Raw genomic sequence first — 27,283 nt, 5'->3', positions numbered from 1 at the left:
TATGGACAATAAAAGAACCATGACTGATTTTCATTAGAGTGTCTCTGCCCCTTTCTGTGTCCTTGGGATGAAGCTGTTTTCCAAACTCCTTTGGCAATTAAGGCCCCGGATCGCTTGTGAGGTGCTTCCCCCTAGTGGGGAAGCCTGGCTATGACGACACCGGGGGGAAATGGAGATCCTTGCTTTAACCAAGCGCAGCATCTGGAAACACATCTGGATCGTTTCCACCCAAGGCCAAAGCTAGATGCGAAAGCACTGCCATGGTAACAAGCCCATGCTCTGGAATTAAGGAGCAGAAGGTGTGACTTCCAAACATAAAAATATTTATGAAATGGGCAGTAGGTGCTTCTATACATGCAGCCTTTCATGCTCACCAGGTGGGATTTTAGAGTGAATTACCTTTTGTGGGAAGGATTATTTTGGGTATCAAGACTTGCCCACATAGCACTAAGGGTATATCTTCAAATTAAAAGAAGTATTGGTCAAATAACCACACTGTTCTCTCTTCTAATTCTGGTTCTGTTATAGGCAGAGAAATGTTAATAGGTATGGCTATTTTTGGTAATAGTTGCTTACGACAGTTTTTTCACCACTAAACTGTATGACAAGGAGCCAGGCTTTTTGTGAGGCCAGGATTTTTTTCTTTTCAATAATGAAAGGAATTGCAAAGCTAGTCTTCATTCTTGTTAAAGGGAACAGAAAAGCAGCAGTATTTTTTGAATGCTGTGTTAACAGTAGGTCTCTTAATTATACCAATGGTAATTCCTCCAGGCTAAGGCTTATATTAACATAGTACACATAATTGCCACAAAATATGACAATGACAAATTGGAAAGCCCCAGTCTCCCATTACCATGCTAACATAGTAAAGGTTGTGTTTTCTGAGTAGCCTCTACTATTAACTCTACCATCTGTTCCTCAGTTTCAGTTGGAATACTCTTCTTTTTTCATAAATGAAAAAGCCAACCTCTGAAGCCAAGTAGGCTCTACACGGGGAGAGAGGTGGTCTAACCTCTGTGCTGGGAACACCTAGGCCATGATTAGGTGGCATTTAGAAGGGATGTGCTCCCCTCTGAAACAAAGACCACACTCTTAGGCCGTGGTTATGGTCTGAGAAAGAGCTGGCAGATCCAGGTAGGGAACACATCACTGCTGTAGGCACCATGAGCGAGGGGTCACCAGAAGTAACTAGGACATACCCAGCACTGGAGGCCCACAGCTAGATTAGCTGTGGAGGACACCCCAAGGCAGTGTCCTTCCCACTGCTTCTTACTTCGAGCTTGAGTGAGGGGGGCCGTTCCTGGGTTCCTGTGTTTGGAGAGATTTTCAGGATGAGGTACTTGAACTTCACATCTTGCTTTAATATAAGACGAACAGTGCTGGGCAACAGGATCTCCCTGCTGAACTTCTGTTAGAAAAGTTACACTAACAGGCTGGGTGTGGTGGCTCATGCCTGTGATCCCAGCACTTTGGGAGGTCAAGATGGGTGGATCACCTGAGGTCAGGAGTTCGAGACCAGCCTGGCCAACATGGTGAAACCCATCTCTACTAAAAATACCAAAAAAAATTAGCCAGGTGTGGTGGTGGGCACCTGTAATACCAGCTACTCAGGAGGCTGAGGCAGAAGCATTGCTTGAACCTGGGAGGCGGAGGTTGCAGTGAGCTGAGATCATGCCATTGCCCTCCAGCCTGGGCAAACAGTGAAACTCCATCTCAAAACAAAACAAAAACCCAAAAGTTACACTGACAAAACCTCAGGATGTTATATGACAAGGGTCCTCAACCTTGTACTGATTAATATCTGAGATTTCCTGGTCATTTGCATGAGGAACCCTTTGTCCCTCTGCAGCGAGCTTGCAGGCTGGCTTAGTAAGCCTGAAGACTGACTGTCAGGGAGGAACTTTTTGGAAACCTCTTAATATAATCTGTCTTTCCTGTAAGTGCAGGACCATTATGAATAGCAGAATTAGATTTTAAAATTGTCAAAGAGCTGGAGTCCATAATTGAACTGAAATTCTCCCATATTCCTGCAACACCACATTCAGGCCTACTGACTATGAAAAATCATCACATTCACTGGTGGGTATTTCAAATCCAGGCAGAGCACACACCAGTTTATTTTGAAATGCAACACAGATCAGTATTTTATGAATACAACTTATTACTACATTAACATTATCAGGTAAAAACAGCTTTCAAATGCATGCATAGAAAGTTAAGCATAGTCTCTGAACTCCTTATTTCTAAATATACAAAAAATACATTTAAATTATATAATTTTAGTGAATCAAAGACTTATAAAATTACAATTTTGGTTTTCACAACATAGAAAAAATACAAAAATGACTATATATACGGTTGTATATAATTTTTTTACCCAAATTTCAAAGGAGCAGTATGTATTGAATTTAATGTTTTATAATGTTTTATCTGAAACTCAGAAATGCAAGTAATTTGCAGATTGGACCACATCAATGCCAACCTTTTATTATAAGCGAATAACCAAAAAAATAAGTGAAAAATGAGAGCACGATCTCTTCTTATGCCTCTTCAACTCTCCAGCATCTAAACCTTTCCTGTCAGAAGTCTGCTCTGGAGAAACTTTTTCATCTGCAAGGACAGTGCTTTATTCCATGACTAACTCTCCATGGTGCCTCTGATAATGGTTGGTACGTGTTAAATGAATGAGCCCAACCTCAGCAAACAGAACGCAGCAAGATGCAGATTAGCAGCCTATGCTGACAAAAGCACTACTGCTGATCTCAAAGAATTCTCTCTGTCAGAAGGCGGCCCCCACGGGGGGATCTGAAACACACAATCAAGTGGGTAGATGGGAAGATGACGCCTTTGACTATGCCCTGAAATGAAACCGCTAAGTCTGACAAAATACCCACAAAAACATGACATTCCTTGTTCACACTTTATAAGAAGATGTGACATTTGGTGGTGTGGTTGTTCTCAATTTATAAAAGAACAAATGACTTCAAAGGAGAAATGAATTCATGTTAGGGATAAAGAAACCAGTTACTGAGAGAGGTTACTGAAGGACACAGTGACATGCCTTACTTATCTGCCGTAAGTATTCTAAATGTTGATGTGCAAAAATACACACTGGGGTTGAGACCCTTTTTGAAAAGGGAGCTGTGTGCTGTGTTCTCATTGCCAAAGTTCAATTCAATGCAACACCACCGTTTGCAACAGAATGTTTTTCATAAATAGTGATAAATTATAATAAAGAGGCCCAAATAAAACCCCCAGTTCAGCAACCCTGGAAAAGCTGCATTTTTTATCTTGACTTCTAGAATTTTTCCAAAAACAACTGAAAATACATAACCGAATAAAGTAACATGACAAATATAATTCAAGTTGATTCTATTTTATAGTAGAAATACATTATGGAAGAATAAAACAAGAGAAAAGCCATGAAAAAAATCTTTCCCACATGTTTTGTCTATCAAATACAAGAATAGATTCTAATTTCAACATGCCCAAGTTGAGTACTGACTTTTAAGAAGCAGAATCTTAATGTTCAATTCAAAAATAATTTATTACACACCTGCCTGCATTTAATTTTCAAACTTCTATAAAAATAAGCATTTAAAAATTTAGTTTTCCAGTATGACAGTTTTCTGATGTTCACAATTATATTTCAAATGACAACTACTCAGTAAGCTAAACTTTTAAAGTCTTCAAAATCAACATCAATCCAAAAAATTAAATAAAAAAGAAGGGGGGCGAAAAGGAAAAAAGGCTCCATGAAGAAGATATTGTGCTATTTAACACTTAATACACATCAAAGCTTGGGCTTGCACGTTTCCATCCAACTTGTTTTTTTTTTTTTTAGTTTATCCACAGTTGTAGTACCAATCCTTTCTTGAGGAGTTTTATATGCATGGTTGAGCAATTAAATTGTGTGAGGATACGGCATGGATTAGACAATGTGGGTAGGAACAAACTATTTCTTGGCTGCACCAACATGCAGAGATTGATACTGCTTTTTAGCTCATGACAGCCTAAGTGGAATGTTTTACTGCCTATAGACTTACAGCTTGGTGGAAATTAACATAGGGCCTTAATTAGCAAAAGTATCCAAACAGAAGCGTCAATAAAAATTTAAAAATAAAATAATGGTCTATAAACCTATTCCTGAATGTTTTTCCTGACTACCTTTCTAAAGCAACATCTTCCATGTGCTTTCAATAACAGAGCCTCCATTCCTACGTGACTGGATCGGCTTCTTCAGGGCCATCAGTGAGAAGAGCTACCGGCAAACACGTTACTCAGAGGTGCTCTGAGAACGGTACTGTGAAAGGGACTTGTCACTTATGAGCTACTGAGCTTCCCCTTTCTGGGAACTGTCATTTTGTTAAGATATGATTGAGGCTGAGCTCCAGATAAGATATATTCTTTACAATATACACATACTTATTAGATTCAAGCACGTTTCTTAGTGGCAGGCAGTAATGACTCAATTGAAAACAAAAGGGTTCTAGTTTTCTGACTATGGGCACTACCCCGAAGCTTCATAGGCATATACATTTTATAATTCATTCATTAGATATGAGGGGATAGGTCCCAGCCATAACTTCAGAGCATTCCAGAGAACAGAGTTTGCCGCTTCAAAAATACAAATAGTTTCCAGCATGCAGTCAAGCACTTTGAAAAGGGAATGCTAAACACTGCAGACTGAAACAGAACTCTACTGCAAGCTGGGCATTCAGCTGGCACAACTGCATTACTCACACTGTAACTCTCAAGTACTTAGTGTTACAGGTCTTTATTGATCAGACACATGAAGGACACAGGAGGACATGAAATGCCAAATCCCTTTCTAGTGCCATCATAAATATTAGGAACTTCTGGTTGAAAGAGCATGCTGAAATGAACTGGCCAGGATGTTTTATTTAACAACTTTTTTCTAAAATAAAATCTCAGGCCCATGTGACACTGGATTTTTCTTTTTGTTTTGTTTGAATTATTTTAAAAATAGTCCTTACTTATGTATTGGGAACTCAAAAAGTCTGCAGCATTTTTTTGATCATTGAAAAGTTTGTTTTGGTGGGAGGTGCAGAAAGCAGGAACTATTCAAATTTCTTGTGTTCTTCAGTATGAGAAAGGACCTTTCTTCTCTGGTGTATCATGTGGAAGTATAACTGGGGAAAAACTGAAAAGAAAAGAAAAGTTGGTTAAGAGGATGGTTTAAAATTACATGCTTTAAGCACATGAATTTGAGGTCCTCTCTGACCCTCTGACTAATTTCTCATCCGGCGACCAAGAAAGGTAACTAAGTAGGCTTGGGGAGAGGGAAAAAACCCAGAGAGACTTACTTTTCTTTTCCTGCTTTAGCAGAGGGGAAAGAGTGGTGTGGAACAGAATGACAGACACTATTGTCACTATTATGACCCATCTTGATGCCACAGAGCAGCATTTTTACAGCCATTCATACACTATCTCCACATTTATTCTGACTACACAACAACCAGGTGAGGAATTCTAGTGAGGAAGTCATTATTCCTATTGCAAAGAGGAGGAATTTGAGCCGCAGAGAGGGTAAGCAGTTTGCCTGGGATCTCACAGTACGTCACAGACAGAGTCAGGACCAGGCTCTTGGCGCCTGACCTTCAGCCTAACCCCATCTGGTTCCGGGGCTGGTGGTTCTTTGGGAAGAACAACCTCTCTTGGGAAGTAGTTTTGGGCAAAGACTGAGGAGGAGGAGAAATAATACAACATTTGATTTGAACACAACTAAGCCAGGTTTGGATGTAAAAAAAGGCCTTATGAAAAGCAAGCCAGTGTCTTAGGCACTGGGAATTCTTCTGTTCTTGGTCATTTCATAGAATACTTTAGAAAGCACTAGTTCTCAAATGAATGGGGTAGTACTGCCTCCCCTGGAACTATCTGGAACTATTTTGATAGTTTGGCTATTTGAAAATAAAGGAGAAAGGGGAAGGTTACTGGCATTTGGCATATGAGACCGGGGATGCTAAAACATACCACAGTACACAACAGTACCCACAACTAAGAAGTATCCCACTCAAAATGCCTGTACTGTCCCTGATAGGAAATACCACTTTGAGCCACCTGGCCTTCAAGAGGTTACTGTGTGTCAACAGCTCCAGGTGAGATGTTCTATGTGGTACGAAGCCTTCCTCTCCTTATCTCACCAACAGCTCCAATCTCTATTTCATTATTATCATTTTTAGACCGGGTCTTACTTTGTCACCCAGGCTGGTGTGCAGCGGAGGGGTGTGATCTTGGCTCACTGTGGCCTGGACCTCCTGGGCTTAGTCAATCCTCCCTGCTCAGCCTCCTGAGTAGCTGGGACTGCAGGTGCACACCATTTCACACCCGACTCATTTTGTATTTTTCGTAGAGATGGGGTGTCCCTATGTTGTCCAGGCTTGTCTGGAACCCCTGGGTTCAAGGGATGGGCCCACCTCAGTCTCCTAAATTGCTGGGACTATAAGCATGCGTTACCAAGCCCAATCCAATCTTTTTTAGAAAGTAACAAATATTTTTTGGAAGATAATTTCAACTACTCTCAATTCTTTCCTGACAGTTTCTTCCTTTTTAAATGGGTTCCAAGCTGGCCAAATTTCAAACAATCCTCCCAAAGTACTCCGGGATACCAGTGGGTATGTGACAAAGATCTGTTAACCTGCAGAGGAGGCAGCACCCCGAACAGGGCTGCCGTCCACTCCACTGCTACTGCCAGGCGGGACATTATTGACAAAGAAGACCCCACTGAAGCATCGAATTCAACAGGCAGATAACTATTTTGGCACGAAAGCCAGAAAATATGACAAGCTCTATAATCTAAAAACTGGAAGTAAAGATTATAATTAAACCATAGGAATGTTAATTGTAATCATTTAAAAATGTGGGGCTAGTCCCATTTCTATAAATTTACTTTAATGAAGGGAAACTGAGCTGGGCATGCTCAAGACCTTCCCACTGGTTGCATTTGTGTTCACATTACCCCACAGCAGGCGGCGGCAGCCTCACAGTCGGTTCAGAGGGCCTGGGGGAGGAGAATGACCTAGAAGTCATGCACTAGGCGCTAAGTGACAGTTAAAGGAAGAAGATAGCCATGTAGACCTTCATTTCCATGGGCAGGGCCTGCCGCCTCCAAAAGGGTCAGATGATGACACTTTCATTCCTTTACATCTCCCAGAGATTCCTCAGTACCCAGAGAAAGGAATGTGGGTGGGAGGCCAAGGACCTAGGGTGCCTGGCCTATTCTCCACAGTTCAGGCTTGGCTTCTGGCTGATCAGAACTGTGATACTGTCTCCATCTGAATCACCTACATGTTCAGACTAAACCCAACCATGAGACTGAAACCATTCTAGATGCATGGCTGCTACTTTTAACAGCATAAGCTACACTGAGAAATAACACTGAAAAAACCCCTCAACCCAACAACAGACTATTGAGAATTCTACCTTCTGCTCTCCCAGTTCAGAAAACACAGAATGGGGACACTGCTGGGCATACATGTGTGTCCCTGTGTGTTGGGGGTGAGGGGAGTGTGGGTGCTGCTGGGCCCTCCTTTCTTTAAGAAGATGGCCAGCTTTATTGGGGTTCTCTTCCCCTCTGGGGAGAGAACTGTGGGGGACGAGAGCATCAGATATGCTCTCTGCCTGGGCCAAGTCCCCTTGGTTTCTCTAAAAATCAGAGGTGTGGTTACAGTTACTGACAACCTGGAAAGTGCCAGCTTCTCCAGGTCCTCACCTTTCATCAGTGTATCTTGACCAATTTTTTGCTCCCTCCCCCATAGCCAATTTTCACCAATTCAGGGGTGGAATGTACACAGGCCTTAGGCATCTACTGAGTCCTGCAGGGACTGTGTTGTACTGATCCTGTAAATATTGCAACTACAGCAGAACAGGAGAGGAGCACCTGGCCAGGGCACCAAGGTACCCCAATACGAGGAAACTCCTGGGGCAAGCCTCATGAGCCACAATTTAGGCTACGTGTGCAACAACGCAACAACGGAGGGGGATCATGAAGGGGAAGTGTTACTTTATATCACACATGTGTATCATCAACTTGCGAATAAAGATGAAAAGAACACTACCTTGTAGAAAGAAAACCAAATTTGGTAAAGGACACTGCATGTCAACAGCAGCCTCTCCTAATTATGCATTTTCTCTGATAAACACAAAGCTTTGGAAAGTTGGAAATGTGCAGCTGGCCAGAATGAACTGTACACTCGGGCCTCAACAGTAACAACCTGACCCCCTGAGAACATCCAGAGCTGCTGGCTCAGGCCAGAGCACAGTAAGGCCAGCAGACACAAGGGTGACTTGCATCAGGAGAGGTGGCATGTGTACTATCCTGCACCTGGGTGGGGAGTCAGAAGTTTGCTGGAAATCTTTTAGTCACTGAGATCCACCCTTTTCCCTGGTCTATAGGAGGTAAGCTGCCTTAGAAAAAGAAATTATGTTAGACTTTAACTGAGCCAAGTTCTCTTACCGAAAGGAGGCTACAAGAGAGAATTACTTGAGGTAAAGAAAGCAGACTTCTGTGGGGAGGAGAGTCTTGCCCTTCTCTCTAAAACAAGCGTCCCCAACCCCCACCTGCTGGAACCAGGCTGCACAACAGGAGATGAGTGGTGGGTAAACGAGCATTATGGCCAGAGCTCTGCCTCCTGTCAGACCAGCAGTGGTATTACATTCTTTAACAGGGATCTAACTTGTGTGTTCCTTATGAGAATCTAATGCCTGATGATCTAAGGTGGAACAGTTTCATCCTGAAACCATCCCCACCACCACCCAAGGAAAATCTGTCTTCCATGAAACCGATCCCTGGTGCCAAAGGTTGGGGACTGCTGCTCTAAAAGACAGCTGGCTCTGGGGTCAGTGTTTTCTCTTTCCTCTCTCTCTTCCAAGACCAAGATGAAAAGCTCATAGAACTGGGTTTCCTTCAGGAAAGCTATCATCACCAGAGGGTGCATGTGGTGCCTAGGCACTGTCACTACACCAAGAGCTCAGCAGGAAGAGGCACAGCTCGGCACTGGTTAGCCACTACAGCACAAAGAGACAGGCAGATGGAGGCAGCCCTGGGAGCAGTCCCTGGAAGGCAGCCGTGCTTCCTAGAGATGTTGGAAGTCCTACAGGAACTCTCAGGTCAGGATCGCTGGATTTTTGTCAATGTGGAAGCAGCTTGTTATGGATATGGTTTCATAATACCCTCCCTGCCCCTTTCCTAGTCATCCAGTATGGTATGTGTCTCCTATTCACTCGACTATGGTGAATTCAAATAAAGCCTGTGGTGCCAACTGGGATAATAAGTGTTAGTTACTCTGGGGGTGGTAAAACGGCAACTGTGAACTGCTGCCCTAGAGACTCGAAAATGAAACTCCAAAAAAACAAAATTAGAAAGGTGAAACACTATTAGTTAATTTTTACTACTTAAATGTTTAGATGATTTCACATTTATCTTCTGTTTGAAAACCAACTACTTTTTACATTTGAAGAGAGATGGCCTCTGGCCACTATGGTTCCAGCACTAGAGAGTAGGACTTGATCATTTTAAAGAGTGGAAAATGAATCATGAAGCAGAGCTGTATCCAAGAATTTCTCCAAGATAAATACTGACATGAAATCTGGATGTAGTTCTTTTCTCACAATGCATGAAATGCAATTTTCCAAAGAGGGACACAAACATGTCACTTTGCTAGGATGCTTCATTCAGATAATGCCATAGAATGAAGAAAAATCCAACTCTGTCTGAATTTAACTTGGGGTTTAGGGAAGAACATAGCATCTTTTCTAGATTAAAATAATATTCAAAGTTACAGAAATAGCTAAATGAGAGTAAACACTAATATTATATGTCCTTGGTTATAACAAGATCTTTTGGCATGTAGAAATCAATCATAGGATTTATAATTGAACATCAGGATTCCACAAAAGGACTAAACTCCTCATCCTCAGAAAGTAGGGCTCACTTCACAGAGACAACAAACATGTCTTTTTCTCTGCCACTGAATACACAGATAGGCACATTTGATTATCCATATACTTAAGTCTTCAGCGGTACTATTAAAATAATTGGAAACCATCTTGAAGAGAACACTGTGTCCCAATCAGTGCTCAACAAGAAAATGAAAAATTTGGAAAAAATAAATCTATAATTGTTTTGTTATGTTTCTAGTTAACTACCAATCCCTTCAAAATGAAGTTATATGTCTATTTCAATATAGGAACCAATGCAAAAGTCTTTTCATCATGTTTTTCAAATACCGAAACAAGCAGTTCTCAAGAGACAGAAAACTACAATCAATAGTCAGGCCTTTAATGGCTTTGTTGTTTTCCATTCAGTACTTTCTCCAATATATACTTCACGTAGTCTGGCATTCACAGTTTCAAACCCACACGCTGAGAAGGGCTGCATTTTGGCAACTGTATTGAGAAGGGTTAGTCTTTATTCAATTACTACTGGAAAAAATTCCCTTTGATAGCATTCAACAAAAACGAAGCATTCCTAATAAATGAGAGTTACATTTATTCGGATATGGTGCAAAAACAATCAAAGATATTAACTCGAGTTATTATAGAGCCAAATTTTAAAACATAATTAAATATATGCAGAACTGTTCACTTACTTGGAATGTAGGAGATCATTATTAGAATCAGGAATGCATAGTAGTCAAAAGAGAAATTGTATTTGTTGGGTAAGCTGATGGAATACAGGCCAGCCTGTCTGACAAAGGGCAGAGCTGCGTATATTGTAAGCAGTTCTCCTGACACTCCCATTGGGTACAGCACAATGAAAAGTGTGTACCTAAAACAAAACACAATATTCATTACTGAGGCTCAAAGCCAGCTTTAGGCGGAAGCTGCACTTCCCACCCTTCTAATCAGTATTAGTCTTTTAGAAAATGTTTGCTTATATATTTTCCTGTTTACCTCCTATTCAAATTCAGGTTTTACAAGCCAGTTTTTGAAATGAGCCTACAGCAGGCATATGTTTCCAAATGTTCTACCACAGAATAAATGTGTTCAGGCAGCCTCAAAATTTGGTCTGACTAAATAAACAACTCTTCAAAATAACGCTCTAAAATAGCTAAAGTGATGCCAAATGCTGGTAAAGGAGGGGAACTGAGTCATGGTTTATACTGAAGGGTCCTGCCCTGTGGGCCTTGGGATGGGGTTGGAGCAGAGGTGTTGGAACATGTGGTCTAGGAATTCCCACAACACACAAAAAGACTAAACAACAACAAAAAATAACCAGCACAGACATCTGTATACTATTTTTCAAATGTCTGTACGTGATATTGTAAAAAATCAAATACATGCAATTAAAAAAACTTAAAATTCATAATAGCTTTTGGTTACTATGTAATTTTCCAATCAAAACACCTCACAGTTAACAATTATCATCACACGGGAGGGGTTCTGCATAATTTTTTTCTCTTTAAACAGGAGTTCTCCATATTCCACAAAGAATTCAGAGAGCAGTCACTGACCCATGGAACTGTAAGCCGCTGTAAGTATTGCTAAAGGAATCATCAGCTCAGACTTTAAAAAGCCTTTGGCTATTTGTGACTCACAATGTGCAATGGACTACAAACGTCTGGGCACAGGAATTGCATTGAAAATCTCTGAAGAGGAAGGGAAGACATATTCCCCACTGCCAATTTTAGCCACACTAAGTAGGATGGTGGAAAAAGTCTTTCAGAGGCCATGGAGAACAGTAGATGAAGAAACCTTTCTCCAACAGTAAAATCAGGCCTTGGTCAACAGACTTCCCTAACAACCAGGGTAAACAGCTTTTACAGTGGCTGTCCAGGTTGGTTAGTTACTGCTGTGTTTCCCATTCTTCCCCTTTCCTAATAAAAATGTTCATTGCAAATGAGAAAAATAGTAAAAATAATAAAGGAGTTCCTATACTCGAAATGTTGGGAACAATCAGATTATGTCCCTAATTTAATCACTGAACTCATAAACAGTCTAGGAACCACTGCTCTCCTTCCACCAAATAAGGCATTTCAGCTCTGGAGACAACTTGGATCCTTTTGCTTTGTCACTCTCCCTCAAAGTGTTTCCCAGCTCAGAAAACTGCCTACAACTGTCTCATGGACTCATTAAGGTAAGCAGATGAACTACTAGCCTTATACCCAATTCATCATTACTGGTAAAAATAATCAAAGCAAAACAAAAGTGATAAGCTAAAACTGCCATGTAATGTTTATTATCTAAAAATTAATTTAAGAGTCACAGCTTCTTGGCAAAATTGAGACTAGGAGAATAGGACTTGGTCCAAAAAAACCCATCACAATGGCAGAAGCTCATCAGTAAAATGTGATGATATGGACAAAAAAGGGATGTTACAGCAAATCTCTATTGATTGTTACTTGGTGATGAAATTTTTTAAAAAAGGAAAATACTGCATAATTGAAGAGAACTGATCCCAATTAAAATAATTTAAGCAAAATATAAAAATCTTAAAACAGTATTTCTCTTAGTCAAAGTACAGACTCTTATTCTGATGAAATCTACAGACAAGATTTCTACCCAACCTATCTCAATTTTATTTTTAGAAACTTGGAGGCAATATTTAGGCAATAAAAGGCACATGCATTGACAGATCATTTCAAAAGTAAGCGTTCATTCCTTATGCTTTTTTACCTGGCCCATTTGATGAGGTAAGGCAGATGGTTTAATAGACTGAATGTATAAAAGGAGTAACGGATGATTTCTGTGATCGTCCAGGCAATAACAAACAGGAGGACACTGTCTTCAGTCTGTACCTGAAGGAAGAGGAAAACAAAAGAAAAAGCCAACACACAGACGTTAATGAAGACGAACTCACAGTGTGCAGTGCCCCACCGAGCTGGGGAGTGAGTCGGCACAGCCGCTAGTCTCTATCTTCAGGGCTACTGTACAGCAGATAGAGCATGTGTGTAGAGGAGCTGGGGCCTAGGGTGACAGCTGTGTACAGCCCAGAGATGAGGGCCAAGTGCAAAGGCCCTCAGTCACCAGGAGCAAGAGCAGCAGGGTGGGGAGAACAAACACGAGGTGGGGGTTTTGCAGGTTTGCCAGCCTCATGTGGAGAACGTGGACTGATGTCGGTGGGAGCCAAGAGCAGTTAGGTAAGGAGGGTGGGAGGGCAAAGTGGAGAGCCTTGGATCCATTACCAAGAATTTTACTTGATTTGCATGACAGCTGAGAACCCAAGGCAATTTCAGAGAAGGGGAATGTAATTATTAAAGCACAACTGGGCCGGGTGCAGTAGCTCCTGTCTGTAATCCCAGCACTTTGGGAGGCTGAGGTGGGTGGATCACCTGAAGTCAGGAGTTTGAGGCCAGCCTGGCCAACATGGCGAAACCCTGTTTCTACTAAAAATACAAAAAAATTAGCTGGGCGTGATGGTGCATGCCTGTAATCCCAGTTATTCAGGAGGCTGAGGCAGAAGTGCTTGAACTTGGGAGGCAGAGGTTGCAGGGAACCGAGATAGTGCCACTGCACTCCAGCCTGGGTGAGAGAGGGAGGCTGTCTCAAAAAAAAATAAACAAAAACAAAAAGCACAAAAGAAGATGAGGCTAGCTCACAAAGCAAGAGGAATTCCACTGAGGGGAGTGCTGGGGACCACCTGCAAGGTAAGAGCCCATTTATTTTCTCCCATTAGAGACTTCTTCCCCTAAAGGAGGCCGGCTTTAACTCCTCCATGATTAGGGAAGCTTCCATGCTGTTCCCAGGAGGCAGTTAGAGCCAGAGAGCTTTGAAATCCCCAGCCTCCTCTGAAGTTGTTTTTATGCTGAAAAAAACAATAAATGTTTAAAAGAGCCCCTAGGTGATTTTTTAGGAGGCATTTTCTTCCACTGAAAATGTACTGCTGTGGTTTTAACTTTCAGCACCTTCCCCATCCCTTCCCAGCTGGGTTTGTAATGACCTTTTGTGCTTGAAAATCAGCAAGAAACACCCTTGCACCTCAATTCCCATTAATTTCCATGCATCTAAAAAACAGTCCAAGAGTCGGATGTAAATAAGAAATCCCACCCCATAAACCAAACAAATCTTGATGACAAGATGGACTTTCTGTCCCACTCTTAATACCTAATACAGCAAGGGAATGGTATTCTAGCCTTAACTTTTGCCTCTTTCCATTTGCAATGTTAATAGTTTTTAGCACTTATATTCTTCCTCAGAAAGTGTACATGGAGCGATCCACCTACACAACGAAATAAGTAGTCATTTACATATCTATTAACTAAATTGCTCTGACAAAGAATTTCATAAATGCACAGTTACTATTCTCTAAAAATAATAAGAATTTTATACTGTCAAAAGCAAGAGTACTTTCTGTTTTCCTGGTGCTCTCATATTAGCCAAAGTAAAGCAAAAGCCAAACACCTCTAAAGCTTTCATGGTGAGATTTTTTTAGTCTGTCCCCAAATCCTTACTTGAATCCATCTACACCAAAATATACTATTAATATAAAAGCACACTTTGCTTTTTGATGTGGTTTATAATCCTCCTTATCTTAAGGAGTTATGTTTGTACAGCTATGAGTAGAAGCCTTGCCTAAAGAGCTCTAGGTTATAACAGGAAATTCCTTTAATATTTTGAACTGTAAACATCTTGAAATCAGGGAATGTATTCTATTCATCTTCTGTTTTCCAAAAGCACTTTGTGCTTTTCACAAGTAAGAGTTCAATAAATAATTGCGGAGCAAATGAATTCGGTCCTAATCGGGTTACTCTGAGACTTAGTTCCCTTCTTTTTGGTGCCTGATAGTTTCCGTGTAGTCTCAGTGGCCTTCAAATAGGTAACAAAGAAACAAACAAACTCCTAAAACCTCCCAAAACCTCCTGCTTTGACCCAGCCTAGAGGTTGGTTATTATTCACCTCCCATCCACCCCCAAGTTAGACCTTAGCCAAAGGAACTATGAAAAACCCAGACTCAGGCCAAATATGAAAGCAGTCTGTTCCCAGAGTCCAGCTGTAAAGACAATGGCGTAAGTCTTTTAAAAAAGACTAAGGATGCAGGAAATGATCATTTTGTGCAAAATGATATTTTCCAATCAATAGGAAATGCAACATTGTTATCAAGAAGGGATATGGATAAAGAGATTGACCTTATCTAATTTATAGATAATTATACAACCAATAACACAAAACAGGGGCAAATGCAATGCATGAGTTAAACCCAGTAAGATCAATGAGACTCGAACAGGTATTCGTACACTCATGTTTATAGCAGCATTATTCACAATAATCAAAAGGCAAAGAAACCGAGGTGTGTACTGATACATGGATAAGCAAGATGTGGTCTATATATACAGTGAAGTATTATCATATGCATACAGTGGAGTATTATCATATACACACAGTGGAGTATTATTCAGCCTTAAAAAGAAGAAAATTCTTACACATGCTACAACATGGATGAACCTTGAGGATATCATGCTAAGTAAAATAGGCCAGTCACAAAAAGATGAATGCTGTGTGGTTCTACTCATACATGGTACCTAGGGTGAGGCAGAGACAAAAAGTAGAGACAGAAGGCGGCCAGCAGCTGGGAAGATGGGAAATGGAGAATTACTGTTTAATTGGTGTGGAGTTCCAGTTTGGGAGGATTAAAAAAGTTCTGGAGATGGACAGTGATGATGGTTGCACAATAATAAGAAAGTGTTTATGCAACTGAACTATACAAAAGTGGCAAAATGGTAAATGTTATATGTATTTTACCACAATAAAAAATAAATAAACGCCCCCCAAAACAACCGCAGTAACATAAATTTAATAAGTCTAAATGTAATTACATGACTTAGCAACAACAAAATGACTCCACATCAGAATGGAGAAGACCTACCTTATGAAATCAAGAGATCTGGAGTTTTTGGTGAACCATAAGCCTCAAAAGAGCCAACGGGGTGTGAGCTGGCTGTTCAGGCAAACAAAACTCCAGGATTCAGCCACATTAACAGTCTTATCCCAATTACTGCACTGTAAATAGATGAGACCCCACTTAGGCGACAGTCTGCTAGAAGAACTCCTCATTAGCTGGGCGAGGTGGCTCACGCATGTAATCCCAGCTACTCAGGAGGCTGAGGCAGGAGAATCACTTGAACCCATAAGGTGGAGGCTGCAGTGAACCGGGATCACATCACTGTACTCCAGCTGGGTGACAGAGTAAGACTCTGTCTCAAACAACAACAACAACAACAACAACAAAAACAGACAAACAAAAACCTCCTCAACTAGCAGAGCTGACTTTGGAAAAGGAAAGAGAGGGTAAGTACTTTAAAATATGTAAAAGGATACCATGAACAAGATGGATAAAACTAGCAGGGAGTAAAATGCTGGGTTCAACATAAGAAAAATTGTATAACAAATCAGGTGACTAATCAAATAGGCCACCTCATAAAGTTGTGTGCTTGCAGGCCCTGGACATATCCAAACCAAGACTGCCCAGGAAGGTCCTACCAAGGACAGGAGGCTGAGCTGGCCTGGGGCGGTCAGGGCTGCCACTGTTCTTTGGAAAGGTGTGTGCCCATGACTCTCTGTGAGCAAGGCATGAAACACTGGCTAATACTGACTTCCTTGCATGAGCTGAAATTTTTCTAGCTGGTGAAAAAAATGGTTAGAGGCTTTGATAATGCTTCTTAAAATAAATTTTCCTTCATCCAAAAGGCCAGAGAGGAGAGAATAACTGACAAGCTCTCCTGTCATCGTTACTGACTCCGAGCATGTGAAATGCGAATCGTTCTCTGGCTATTACTCCCTGCTTGATGGCAAGGACTTCAAGGGCCAAGGTCTCATCATGTGGCTTCCTCAGTCCTGAAACAGGTCTGGACACAGGGATATGTAGAATCAATGCCCCTTAAATTGGATGATAACTTATATTTTTCGTTTCCTTTTTTTTTTTGTTTTGAGACTGGGTCTTGCTCTGTTACCCGGGCTGTAAGGCAGTAGCACAATGGCAGCTCACTGCAGCTTCAACATCCCAAGACAGCCTCCTTGGGACTGATCCACCTGCCTCAGCCTCAAGAGTAGCTGGACTACAAGTGCATGCCACCATATCCAGCTAATTTTTTTTTCTTATTTTATGTAGAAATGGGGTTTCACTGAGTTGCCCAGGCTGGTCTCAAACTCTTAGACTCAACTGATCCTCCCTCCTCAGTCTCCCAAAGTGCTGGGATTATAGGTGTGAGCTATTATACCTGGCCACTTTTCTATTTTGAAAGCAACAACTGGGAACATTTTTATAATAAGTGGGGAGGCTCCTTTCTATTAAGTGCCAGTGACTCAGAGAAAAATAATCAATAGTCTCACAGAAGTAAGAAAAGCTAGTTAAGCTTAGGAGGGATTTTTTGAGGGGCAAAGGATTTGGATTATAAGAAGTTCTACTCGGCTGCTTTTTGAATTTAGAACTAGAAACATATAAACATATGATTTTATTAATTATCAAGAATAGGAGGTTTATGGGTGAGTGGCCCAGGCCTATAATCCCAGTGCTTTGGGAGGATGAGGCAGGAGGATCATCTGAGGCCAGGTGCTGAGATCAGACTAAGCAGCATAGTGAGACTCCATTTCTACAATAAAATTAAAAAGTAGCCAGTGTGGTGGTGCACACCTGTAGAACTACCTACTTCGGAAGTGAAGTGGAAGGATCACTTGAGCCCAGGAATTTGAAGTTAAAGTGAGCTATGATGGTGTCACTGCACTCCAGCCTGGGTGATGAGCAAGACCCTGTCTCTTAAACAAACAAAAAAAAAAAACAAAAAAAAAGAAGAAAAGAGGAGGCTTAATATGTTTCCTCAAATATTTGAACGCAAATGTTCATAGCAGTATTAGTCATAATTGAAAAGTGAAAACAACCCAAATATCAGTCAACTAGTGAATGGATAAACAACATGTGATATATATCCTGTTCAGTGGAATACTATTCAGCAACATAAAGGAAAGAAATATTGACACATGCTACAACATAGAAAAACCTCTAAAACATTATGTTGAGTGAAAGAAGCCAAATGCAAATCATCATCCATTATATGATCCCATTTATATGAAATATCCAGAAAACGCAAATCTAGAGACAGAAAGTAGATTAGTGGTTGCCAGGGGCTGGGAGTGGGAACTAATTATAAAAGGGCATGAGGTCTCCAAGATGTACTTATTTCACATCGCATGCCTGCATCAAAATATCTCACGCACCCCATAAACAGACACCTACCATGTATCCACAAAATTTTTAAAAATAATTTTTTTTTTTAGAAGGGCACGAGGGATCATACTGGGGTGACAGAAATGTTCTAAAATTAGATTACGGTAATAGTTGCACAACTTGGTCCATTTACTAAAAACCATTTAATTATACGTTTAACATGGTTGAATTTTGTAAATCATACTTTTGTAAAGTTATTTAATAAAAAAGTATCTGGGAGGCTGAGGTGAGAAGATGGCTTGAGGCCAGGAGTTCGAGACCAGGAGTTCGAGACCAGCTTGTGCAACATAGTGAGACACCCACCCCCTTAAAAAAAGAAAAAAGGAGTTTGCTTTAAATACATATTATTGCCTTTTAAGGGAAAAGGGGCATTTAGGGCAAAGTGGGAGAAGGGAGATGATGAAGATTTATTAAGGATTACTAAGTAAAAGAGGGAGACAAAAGCCAGGTTTAGGATAGGTTGCCAAAAATGCCATAAAGCCATGCTTCAAAGTTGCATATTTGCAACAATGGGCACAAATAGGGGAGTGGGTGCCATGCAGCACTTCCTGTGAGGGAATCTTCCTTTGCCAGGCACAGTGAGCTGCGTATTGGATACTCCATGCTGCAGACGGGTTTCCACCCCCTGCTCTAAAGCGAGGGAGGAGGCGGCTGGGTGTAGGCGGCTTGTGTAATTTAGCCAAGGGAGTTTACATAGAAATTCAAGCTGGAGAAACAAATGGGTGCAAGAGAAAAACCTTTACACACAAATAGCATCATATGTTTGACTTTAAAAGGCACAGGGAGTATCAGTACATGAAAAGCTGTCATTTTTATTACAGTCAAAGAAAAACAGATGGTGCCACATAGAAAAACCACTATTGTAGAAACCCTATTCTTCTTAGCATTTTGGAACCACTGCTTATCATGCTGGTTATTTCAAAGAAATTCGCTGACCAAGCTTTATGGCAAGCATTCTTTCCTCTTCTTAAAACTCCTTTCATTTGTGAAGAGATTTGGTAAAATCTAAGGGTTTGCTTTTGGAAAAGTCGTATGTTTGTCTTAGTCTGTTCAGGCTGCCATAACGGAATACCACAGACTAGGGGGCTTAAACAAGAGAAAGGTATTTTCTCACAGTTCTGGAGGCTGGAAGTCTGAGATAGGATGGGAGCATGGTTGGTTCCTGGTGAGGGCTCTTTTCCTGACTTGCAGGTGGCCACCTTCTAAATGTGTCCTGACATGGCATCGTTTTTTATAAGGGTGCTAATCCCATCATGAGGGCTCCACCTCCTCATGACCTCATCTAAACTTATCTTCCAAAGGTCCCATTGCCAAATACCACTGCATTGGGGGTTAGGGCTTCAAGGTATGAATTTTTTTGTGGGAAGAGACACAATTCAGTCCATAGCAATGCTCTAGATTAGGTGTTGGCAAACTTTTTCTGTACAAGGCTAGTTAGTAAATAATGTAGGGTTTGCACCACAGGTGGCTGCTGTAATATATTCATCATTGTTTTTTAAACCCTTTACAAAATGCAAAAACTATTAGCTAGGCATGGTGGTGGATGCCTATAGCCCCAGGTACTCAGAATCACCTGAGCCCAGAAAGTTAAGGCTGCAGTGAGCTGTGATCACACCACTGCACTCCAGTCTGAGCAAGAGAGCAAGACTGTTTATAGAAAACAAATCAAAACAAACCAACCAACAAAAAAAGTAAAAAATATTATAAATTGCAGGTTAGATTTGGCCCATAGGCCAACCTCTGTTACAGATTCATTTAACCCCTCCAGCCTTCCCTTTCCTGTGACTTCCCTAGCTTACAAATGTTATTCTTTAACATTTCTTTGACAGATTGCGTGGGGTGGCAGGGAGAAGGGAGTTAATGTCTATCACCAATGGACACTATAGGGGAAAAAAGCAACCTTGTAAGAACATGTATAGGTAGGTTTTTCATATTATCATTTTAAGATCTCAGTAATTTCTTTGTGTGTGTGGATAATATGAAATTTATCATTTAACAATTTTTTTTTTTTTTTTTTTGAGGCAGAGTCTCACTCTGTTGCCCAGGCTGGAGTGCAGAGGCACAATCTTGGCTCGCTGCAACCTCCACCTTCCGGGTTCAAGCAATTCTCCTGCCTCAGCCTCCTGAGCAGCTGGGATTACAGGTGTGCGTCACCATGCCCGGCTAATTTTTTTGTAGTTTTAGTAGAGACAGGGTTTCGCCACGTTGGTCAGGCTGGTCTCCAACTCCTGACCTCAATTGTTCTAGCCGCCTTGGCCTCCCAAAGTGCTGGGATCACAGGCATGAGCTACCACTACGCCTGGCCCATTTAACAATTTTAAGTGTATAATTTGTTAGAATTAAGTACATTCATCATATTGTGCAACCATTACCACTATCTGTTTCCAGAAGGATTTTATCATCCCAAACAGAAGCTCTGTACCCATAAAACCATCGCTCCACATCCTCCCCTTACCACCCCCAGGTAACTACTATTCTATTTTCTATCTCTAAGAATTTATTTATTCTAGGTACGTCATATAAGTGGAATCATACGGATGTGTCTTTACTTTTTTGAGATGGAGTCTCGCTCTGTCACCCAGGCAGGAGTGCAGTGGTCTAATCTCGACTCACTGAAACTTCTACCTCCTGGGTTCAACTGATTCTCCTGCCACAGCCTCCTGAGTAGCTGGGATTACAGGAGCCAACCACCATGCCCAGCTAATTTTTATATTTTTAGTGGAGACAGGGTTTTGTCACGTTGGCCAGGCTGGTCTCGAACTCCTGACCTCAGGAGATCTGCCCGCCTTGGTCTGCTTCCCTAAGTGCTGGGATTACACGCATGAGCCACCGTGCCTGGCCTAGTATGTCTATTTCTATGTTTGATTTATCTCTGTGGTAGTATGTATTAGAATTTCTTTCCTTTTTGTGTCTGAAAAATACATCATTGTATGTATATACTACATTCTGTTTATCATCTGTTGATGAACATTGGGGCTGTTTACAATTTTTGGTGATTATGAATATGCTGCTATGAACATTGGTGTGCAAGTATGTTTAAGTACTTGCTTTCAATTCTTCTGGGTATGTTCTTAGTAGTGCAGTTGTTGGATCGTATGGTAATTTTATGTTTAACTTTTTGAGAAACTGACGAACTGCTGTCCACAGTGGCTGTATCACTTTACATTACATCACTACCAAAAATGCACAAGAGTTCCAATTTCTCCACTGCTTATTTGCTGTGTTTTGTTTTTCTGTTTTTGTTTTGCTTTGTTTTTTTAAATAATAGCCATCCTAATGAGTGTAAAGTGGTATCTCATGGTAGTTTTGACGTGCAGTTCCCTAATGACTAGCGGTGTGGAGCATATCTTCATGTGCTTATTGGCTGTTTTATATCTTCTTTAGAAAAATATCTATTCAAATCCTTTGCCCATTAGAACTTTTTTAGTATCTCTTTTTAATATTTATGGTGACAGCAGTAAAAATAATTATACCTAATTGTTACTGAGCTCTTACTATATGCCAAGTACTTTTTAACATGTATTACCTCACTAAATCTTCATTTTACAGACAAGTAAAGTGAGGTTTACAGAATTTAATCCCAAGGTATGTCCCCTAAACCTGAACAGCTCTGACTTGTCTTCTTGGGCTTAGGGTCTCACATGCACGTACACACACACACACACACACACACACACACACACACACGCTGTTATGGGGATAACAATTCTCTTTTAAAATCAAGACTTTAAAAAGGAACCCTCTACAAGAAGAGCCTAAAGAACTGATGAGGTAAATGTGATGCTTACTTAGTGTCAAGAAAGCCATTAGTTCTCCAATAAATGTGGCCTACCTCTGAAAAGAGAATACAGAATAGGATTTGGACTTAAGGGACTACTGAGTGGAAGAGTCCACTGAGAAAGACTGAGTAAAGCATAAAAGGCCTCATGCCTGTAATCCCAGCACTTCGGGAGACTGAGGTGGGTGGATCACCTGAGGTCAGGAGTTTGAGACCAGCCTGGCCAACATGGTGAAACCCTGTCTCTACTAAAAATACAAAAATTAGCTGGGCATGGTGGTGCATGCCTGTAATCCCAGCTACTTGGGAGGTTGAGGCAGGAGAATTGCTTGAACCTGGGAGGTGGAGGTTGCAGTGATCTGAGATTGTGCCACTGCACTCCAGCCTGGTGACAGAGATAGACTCCGCCTCAAAAAAAAAAAAAAAAAATTACAGGTTACTAGCACCCAGAGATATCTTTAATATGTCTATAAAATGACTTCTGGTTGTGCATCAACTGACTAAAGTTAAAATACAACTTAAGAACTAGAAACAAACCCTAATGAATTAAGTTAACGTGAATCTTCTTCCCTGAGTCTTGTTTTGCTAACAATCATTTCCTTTTTTTGTTTTAGCCCTGCTATGGTTAGGATATTTGATGCTCCAAACCTCATGTTGAAATCTGATCCCCAATGCTGGGGGTTGGTGAGTGAGTCCTCACTGTTACTTTCCACAAAGCTGGTTAAAGGTACCATCCGCTGGCTCCTCTCTCACCATGTGACCTCTACACAGGTTGGATCCCTTCACCTTCCCCCATGAGTGGAAGCAGGATGAGGCTCTCACCAGATGCAGGTGCTGGCGCCATGCTTCCTGTACAGGCTGCAGAATCATGAGCCAAATAGACCTCTTCTCTCTATAAATCATTCAGCCTCAGGTGTTCCTTAATAGCAGCACCTATGGACTAAGCTCTTACTATATGCCAAGCCCTCTTTTATTTCTGGATTTAACTTATTGTCAAGACCCCTAAAAATCTATCTCAAAAGTTTGTTTCTCTTTTCTATCTTTGCTAAGCAGAAATTGAAATACAAAATATGATTTCAATTCAAAATGAAAAGAAACTCATAAACACAAAGATTAAAAAAAGAAAACAGAAAAAAAAGGAAGAATGAAATACCTTACTAGGCAAGCTTCTGGTTTTCCAGAGATCAGCCCAATCATCTCAAATATGTCTTTGTATAGGTGTTAAGATTCACCTGAGACTCACCTCTTCCCCTTCTCCACATGGAGGACACAGTATGGAGGCCCAAAACTCAAGGTAGTGAGGACATGGAGAGCTGAAGGAAGGTGGTGGGTTAACACAGGTATGAACTAGAGGCCTGGCAGTTGAGGATGGCAGTGGTGAGGGAGAGACAGAGGTGACAGGTGGAAGAGATGGTCAGTGTGGTTGGAAAGCCAGTTACATGGAGCAAACAAGTAAACTGAGCAAAAAAAAAAAAAATCAATATATTAAGAAAAATGGGCTTCTTGCTGTTGTAGGAGATATTAACAAACATGGAAGGGAAAATGCTAGAAACAACACTGAGGTATTAGACTGCAGTTAGAGGGATCAGTATGAGCCCATGATTTACACACACACATGCACACACACACACAAAGCTATATAAATACATTTAGATGCAAATGCATGTGAGTGTATATGAGTATGTACATGTACACAAGCTTTCTCTACTGAGAGGGTCTAGAAGCAATGACATTTCATTAGCAGTGAGCACCTCATCTACCCAGATCTTGGATCCTAAGTTACCATTCTCTACTAAAAGGAACCAGGCAGGGCTCTTTAGCAAAATGGCTGATTCCAAGGCTGGGGCCGGGGAAGTACAAGATGAGTCTGGAAATCTTTTTGTGCCAGATCATAAGGAAATACTCCGTGGATGATGGAAGTAAGTCAAGAGGACCAGGAGGAAGAACTCCCACTGGCTAAATACTAGATAATTTTAAGCATAAACAAACAGACTATAATCCACTGAATTATATAGGAATTCATGAGTCCAAACAGATATAAATAAAATAAATAAATGAGAGAAAGGGAAAGCTAATTCTTACAGTGGAATGCCAATTTCTATGTGTAAAAGAAACAATAGAAATAGAGTTGCCATTTGGTAACCATCACAGAGGTGGCTGACATAGGCAGGAATCATTCCCACTAATTAATAAAAAGGAGGTAAACTGGAGGTGGAGAAACTACCAGGAGCAGGTGACAGAGGTCAGTGTTACCAGGAGTGGGAAGCTATCATGGTGTGCCTCCTGAGAAGAGCAGGCATGGCTTGAATTGGTTATGAGCAAATGCTGCATAGACCTAGGCTGAGAAGTTACAGTCTGTATTTTTTAAAACTGAAACAATGTAGTTTTAAAGAACACAGGCTGTATTCCTTAAAGTTTCACAATGGGGCGCCTGAGTGAGACCTTGTCTCAAAACAAGGCCATGAGGACAGGGCAAGACTGAGACACTTGTCCAGACTGAAGGAGTCTGGAGAGACCTGACAAAGAAACATCACACAAATGTGGCAGGAATACCACAGCAACCACATGCCTCCTTTCCCATGAATCCCAGTGCTCAGCATAAGACCTGGAGCACAGAAGATACTGATTAAATATTTGTCATTCCAGAATGGAGAAAAAAGACATTGTTTAGATAGTTAGTGGAATTTGAATGGAGCATACTGGATTAGACAGTAGTGTTGTATAAAGGCTGATTTCCTGATTTGGAGGGTTCTATGTAGGTGATATAGGAGTGTCTAGAACACATACTCACGTACTTATGAGTGATAGGATGCTACACACAATTTGCTCTCAAAGTTCAGAAAAAACAAATGATGGTGCATATAAAAACACAGAGGGGTTGAGTGTGGTGGCTCATGCCTGTAATCCCAGCACTTTGGGAGGCTGAGGCGGGTGGATTGTTTGAGCCCAGGAGTTTGAGACCAGCCTGGGCAACATGGTGAAAGGCTGTCTCTGCAAAAAATACAAAAATTAGCCAAGCATGGTGGTGAGCACCTGTAGTCCCAGCTACTCAGGAGGCTGAGGTTGGAGAATCGCTTGAGCTCAGGAGGCAGAGGTTATAGTGAGCCAAGATCGTGCTACTGCACTCCAGCCTGGGGTGCCTGAGTGAAACCTTGCCTTAAAATAAAAAAAAAAAAAAAAGGCAGAGAGAATAGGAAATGGAACAAATGAAGTAAAATGCCAATAACTGGGCAATCTGAGTGAAGGGAATATAAGTGTTCTTTGTACTGCTCTGGCAACTTTTCTCTAAGTTTGAAATTACTTCAGGAAAAATTATTTTCTAAAAAACACTTAAATACTAAGCAACCACTCTGGGGATATAATGAGAAGGAAATATAAGTATTACCTGGTTTCTAAACATATTATTCTGGAGGTGGGGCCTCAGGATCTGCTGGAAGAGGTGGGCTTTATAATCACAAAAGACCATAACGGTCATAAAAAAACACACCAACAAGGGTACACAAATGGAAGGTGGCTTGAGAGGGAACAGCATATGGAATGCTGACCTCAATCTGCCTCCGCATCACCATTGTCTTAGACCGTAAACACATGGAAGGCAGGGTCACAAGTTGCTTTGAAGAAGGGCTAGCTTAGTTATAACGCAAAATCAAATTCGTAATAAATGCTTTACATTGGGATAATGATGATGATTAAGATAATGATAGTTCGTATTAGCAGGGCCAATTATTCCTTAAGAATGATAAAAGTAATTATGCATGAATTTTCACCAGCTAGCTGTGAAACTATTTCAGCATATATAAAGAACATATTCAGTTCCACGTGAAAAGCCAATTATACCTCTGTTAGAAACCTCAGGACACAGAATTCAAAACAGTTGTACAGAAATTTGTCATTAAATTTTTTGGGAAAGATTAGGTTACATTTTACATGCCTAGTCAGTAGCTAAGATTTATTGAGCACTTACTAAGCACCAGGCACTGTTCTGAGTGCTTTGTGTTAACTCACAGACTTGGTTCCATGAGGGGAACCATGGGGCCTGGGAGAGTGGCAGTTTCTAAAGAACCAGAACAGCTTATTCAACCCTCAACTGGGTAACGGAGGAAGGAGCCAGTGGTCACAGCACTGTCATGCCTCTGCCTTAGCAGTTATCCCACTCTGTGGTGTTTGCTGTCTGCTGGATTCTGCTTGACTCACACTAGGCTGGAAGGCCGTGAGGGCAGCAACTGTGTCTCTCCTTTTCTCACGCGTCTTACCTAGTGCTTAGCACAATATCTGGAGCACAGATAATACTGAATAAATATTTATTGAATGAACAAGAATGAAGAAATAATAGATGGCAACCCATCTGCAGTCTCAGCAAATGTGCTCCGACGTGGCTGGAACAGCCTTGGGTGGGAAGGCAGCTCCCAAGGGGTCGCAGTGCTGGTGCCTGGTTGGTCTGTCAGCTGAGGGGTTGGGCTGGAGAACAGGACAGTTCTGACAACAATCTTGGTCCTTTCTATAGCTTGATTAAGCTTTTTTGAACAAAAATGTAACTCATTTGGCTACTTATTTAAAAGGAATTTCATCCTTGATAAGATATTTAAATGTAATAGTAATAGATACAAACATGGTAGTTAAAAAAAAGATGTTTGGATGAGTATGTCTTTTTGTTTTTGAGATGGATTCTTGCTCTGTCGCCCAGGGTAGAGTGCAGTGGCACAGTGTCAGCTCACTGCAACCTCCGCCTCCCTGGTTCAAATAATTACCCTACCTCAGCCTCTGGAGTAGCTGGGGACTATAGGCATGTGCCACCACACCCGGCTGATTTTTTATTTTTTGGTGGAGACAGGGTTTCACCATGTTGCCCAGGCTGGTTTTGAACTGACTTCAAGTGATCTGCCCTCCTTGGCTTCCCAGGCTGCTGTGATTACATGCCTGAGACACTGCATCCAGACTAATATTAGTCTTTTCATACAACGATTTCATGTGTAAAGGTGTCCTTTATAATTTATTAAAAATCCATGACAAAGTACCTGCTAGACAAAATACTATTCCTATTTTATGAAAAATGTGAGTTATAAAAGTATTAATACTTCTTGCCCTTTAAAAGTGAGAATAATGTGCAACACAGATTTTTTTTTTTTTTTAAACCTACAGTGACAAAGGGAACTGGTTAAAAAGTTCTTACCGTTACAACACAATAACTGAGAACTATTTTTTGATGTGAATAATGGCCTAGTTAAATGTTCCACCCTACCAAAACAACTCTTGGTCACGAAGTAAACTTTTCTGAACATGCAATGAAAAACTATATAAGCATGCAATCAACAAACGATACATGGTTA

General features: G+C 41.0%; 1 protein-coding gene across 3 annotated transcripts in view; it reads right to left on the bottom strand.

The window, feature by feature from the left end:
• Positions 1 to 2,082: 2,082 nt before the first annotated feature.
• The window catches only part of HACD2 (3-hydroxyacyl-CoA dehydratase 2), an 84,747-nt gene continuing 59,546 nt past the window's right edge, over positions 2,083 to 27,283 (bottom strand). For all 3 annotated transcript variants that reach the window (XM_032267757.1, XM_032267755.1, XM_032267756.1), the window contains 3 exons: positions 12,637 to 12,758; positions 10,611 to 10,789; positions 2,083 to 5,164 (listed from right to left, as the gene is read on the bottom strand). In XM_032267757.1, the coding sequence (XP_032123648.1) occupies positions 5,082 to 5,164; positions 10,611 to 10,789; positions 12,637 to 12,758 (384 nt within the window). In that variant the 3' untranslated portion in view covers positions 2,083 to 5,081. The remainder of the gene's footprint in view (positions 5,165 to 10,610; positions 10,790 to 12,636; positions 12,759 to 27,283) is intronic.

The sequence above is a fragment of the Sapajus apella genome, unplaced genomic scaffold (genome assembly GCF_009761245.1).
Source record: "Sapajus apella isolate SASKATOON/1434 unplaced genomic scaffold, GSC_monkey_1.0 scaffold171, whole genome shotgun sequence".
Classification (NCBI taxonomy): Eukaryota; Metazoa; Chordata; class Mammalia; order Primates; family Cebidae; genus Sapajus; species Sapajus apella.
The sequence above is the reverse complement of the archived record's forward strand: the minus strand, read 5'-3'. Positions and strand labels throughout refer to the sequence as shown.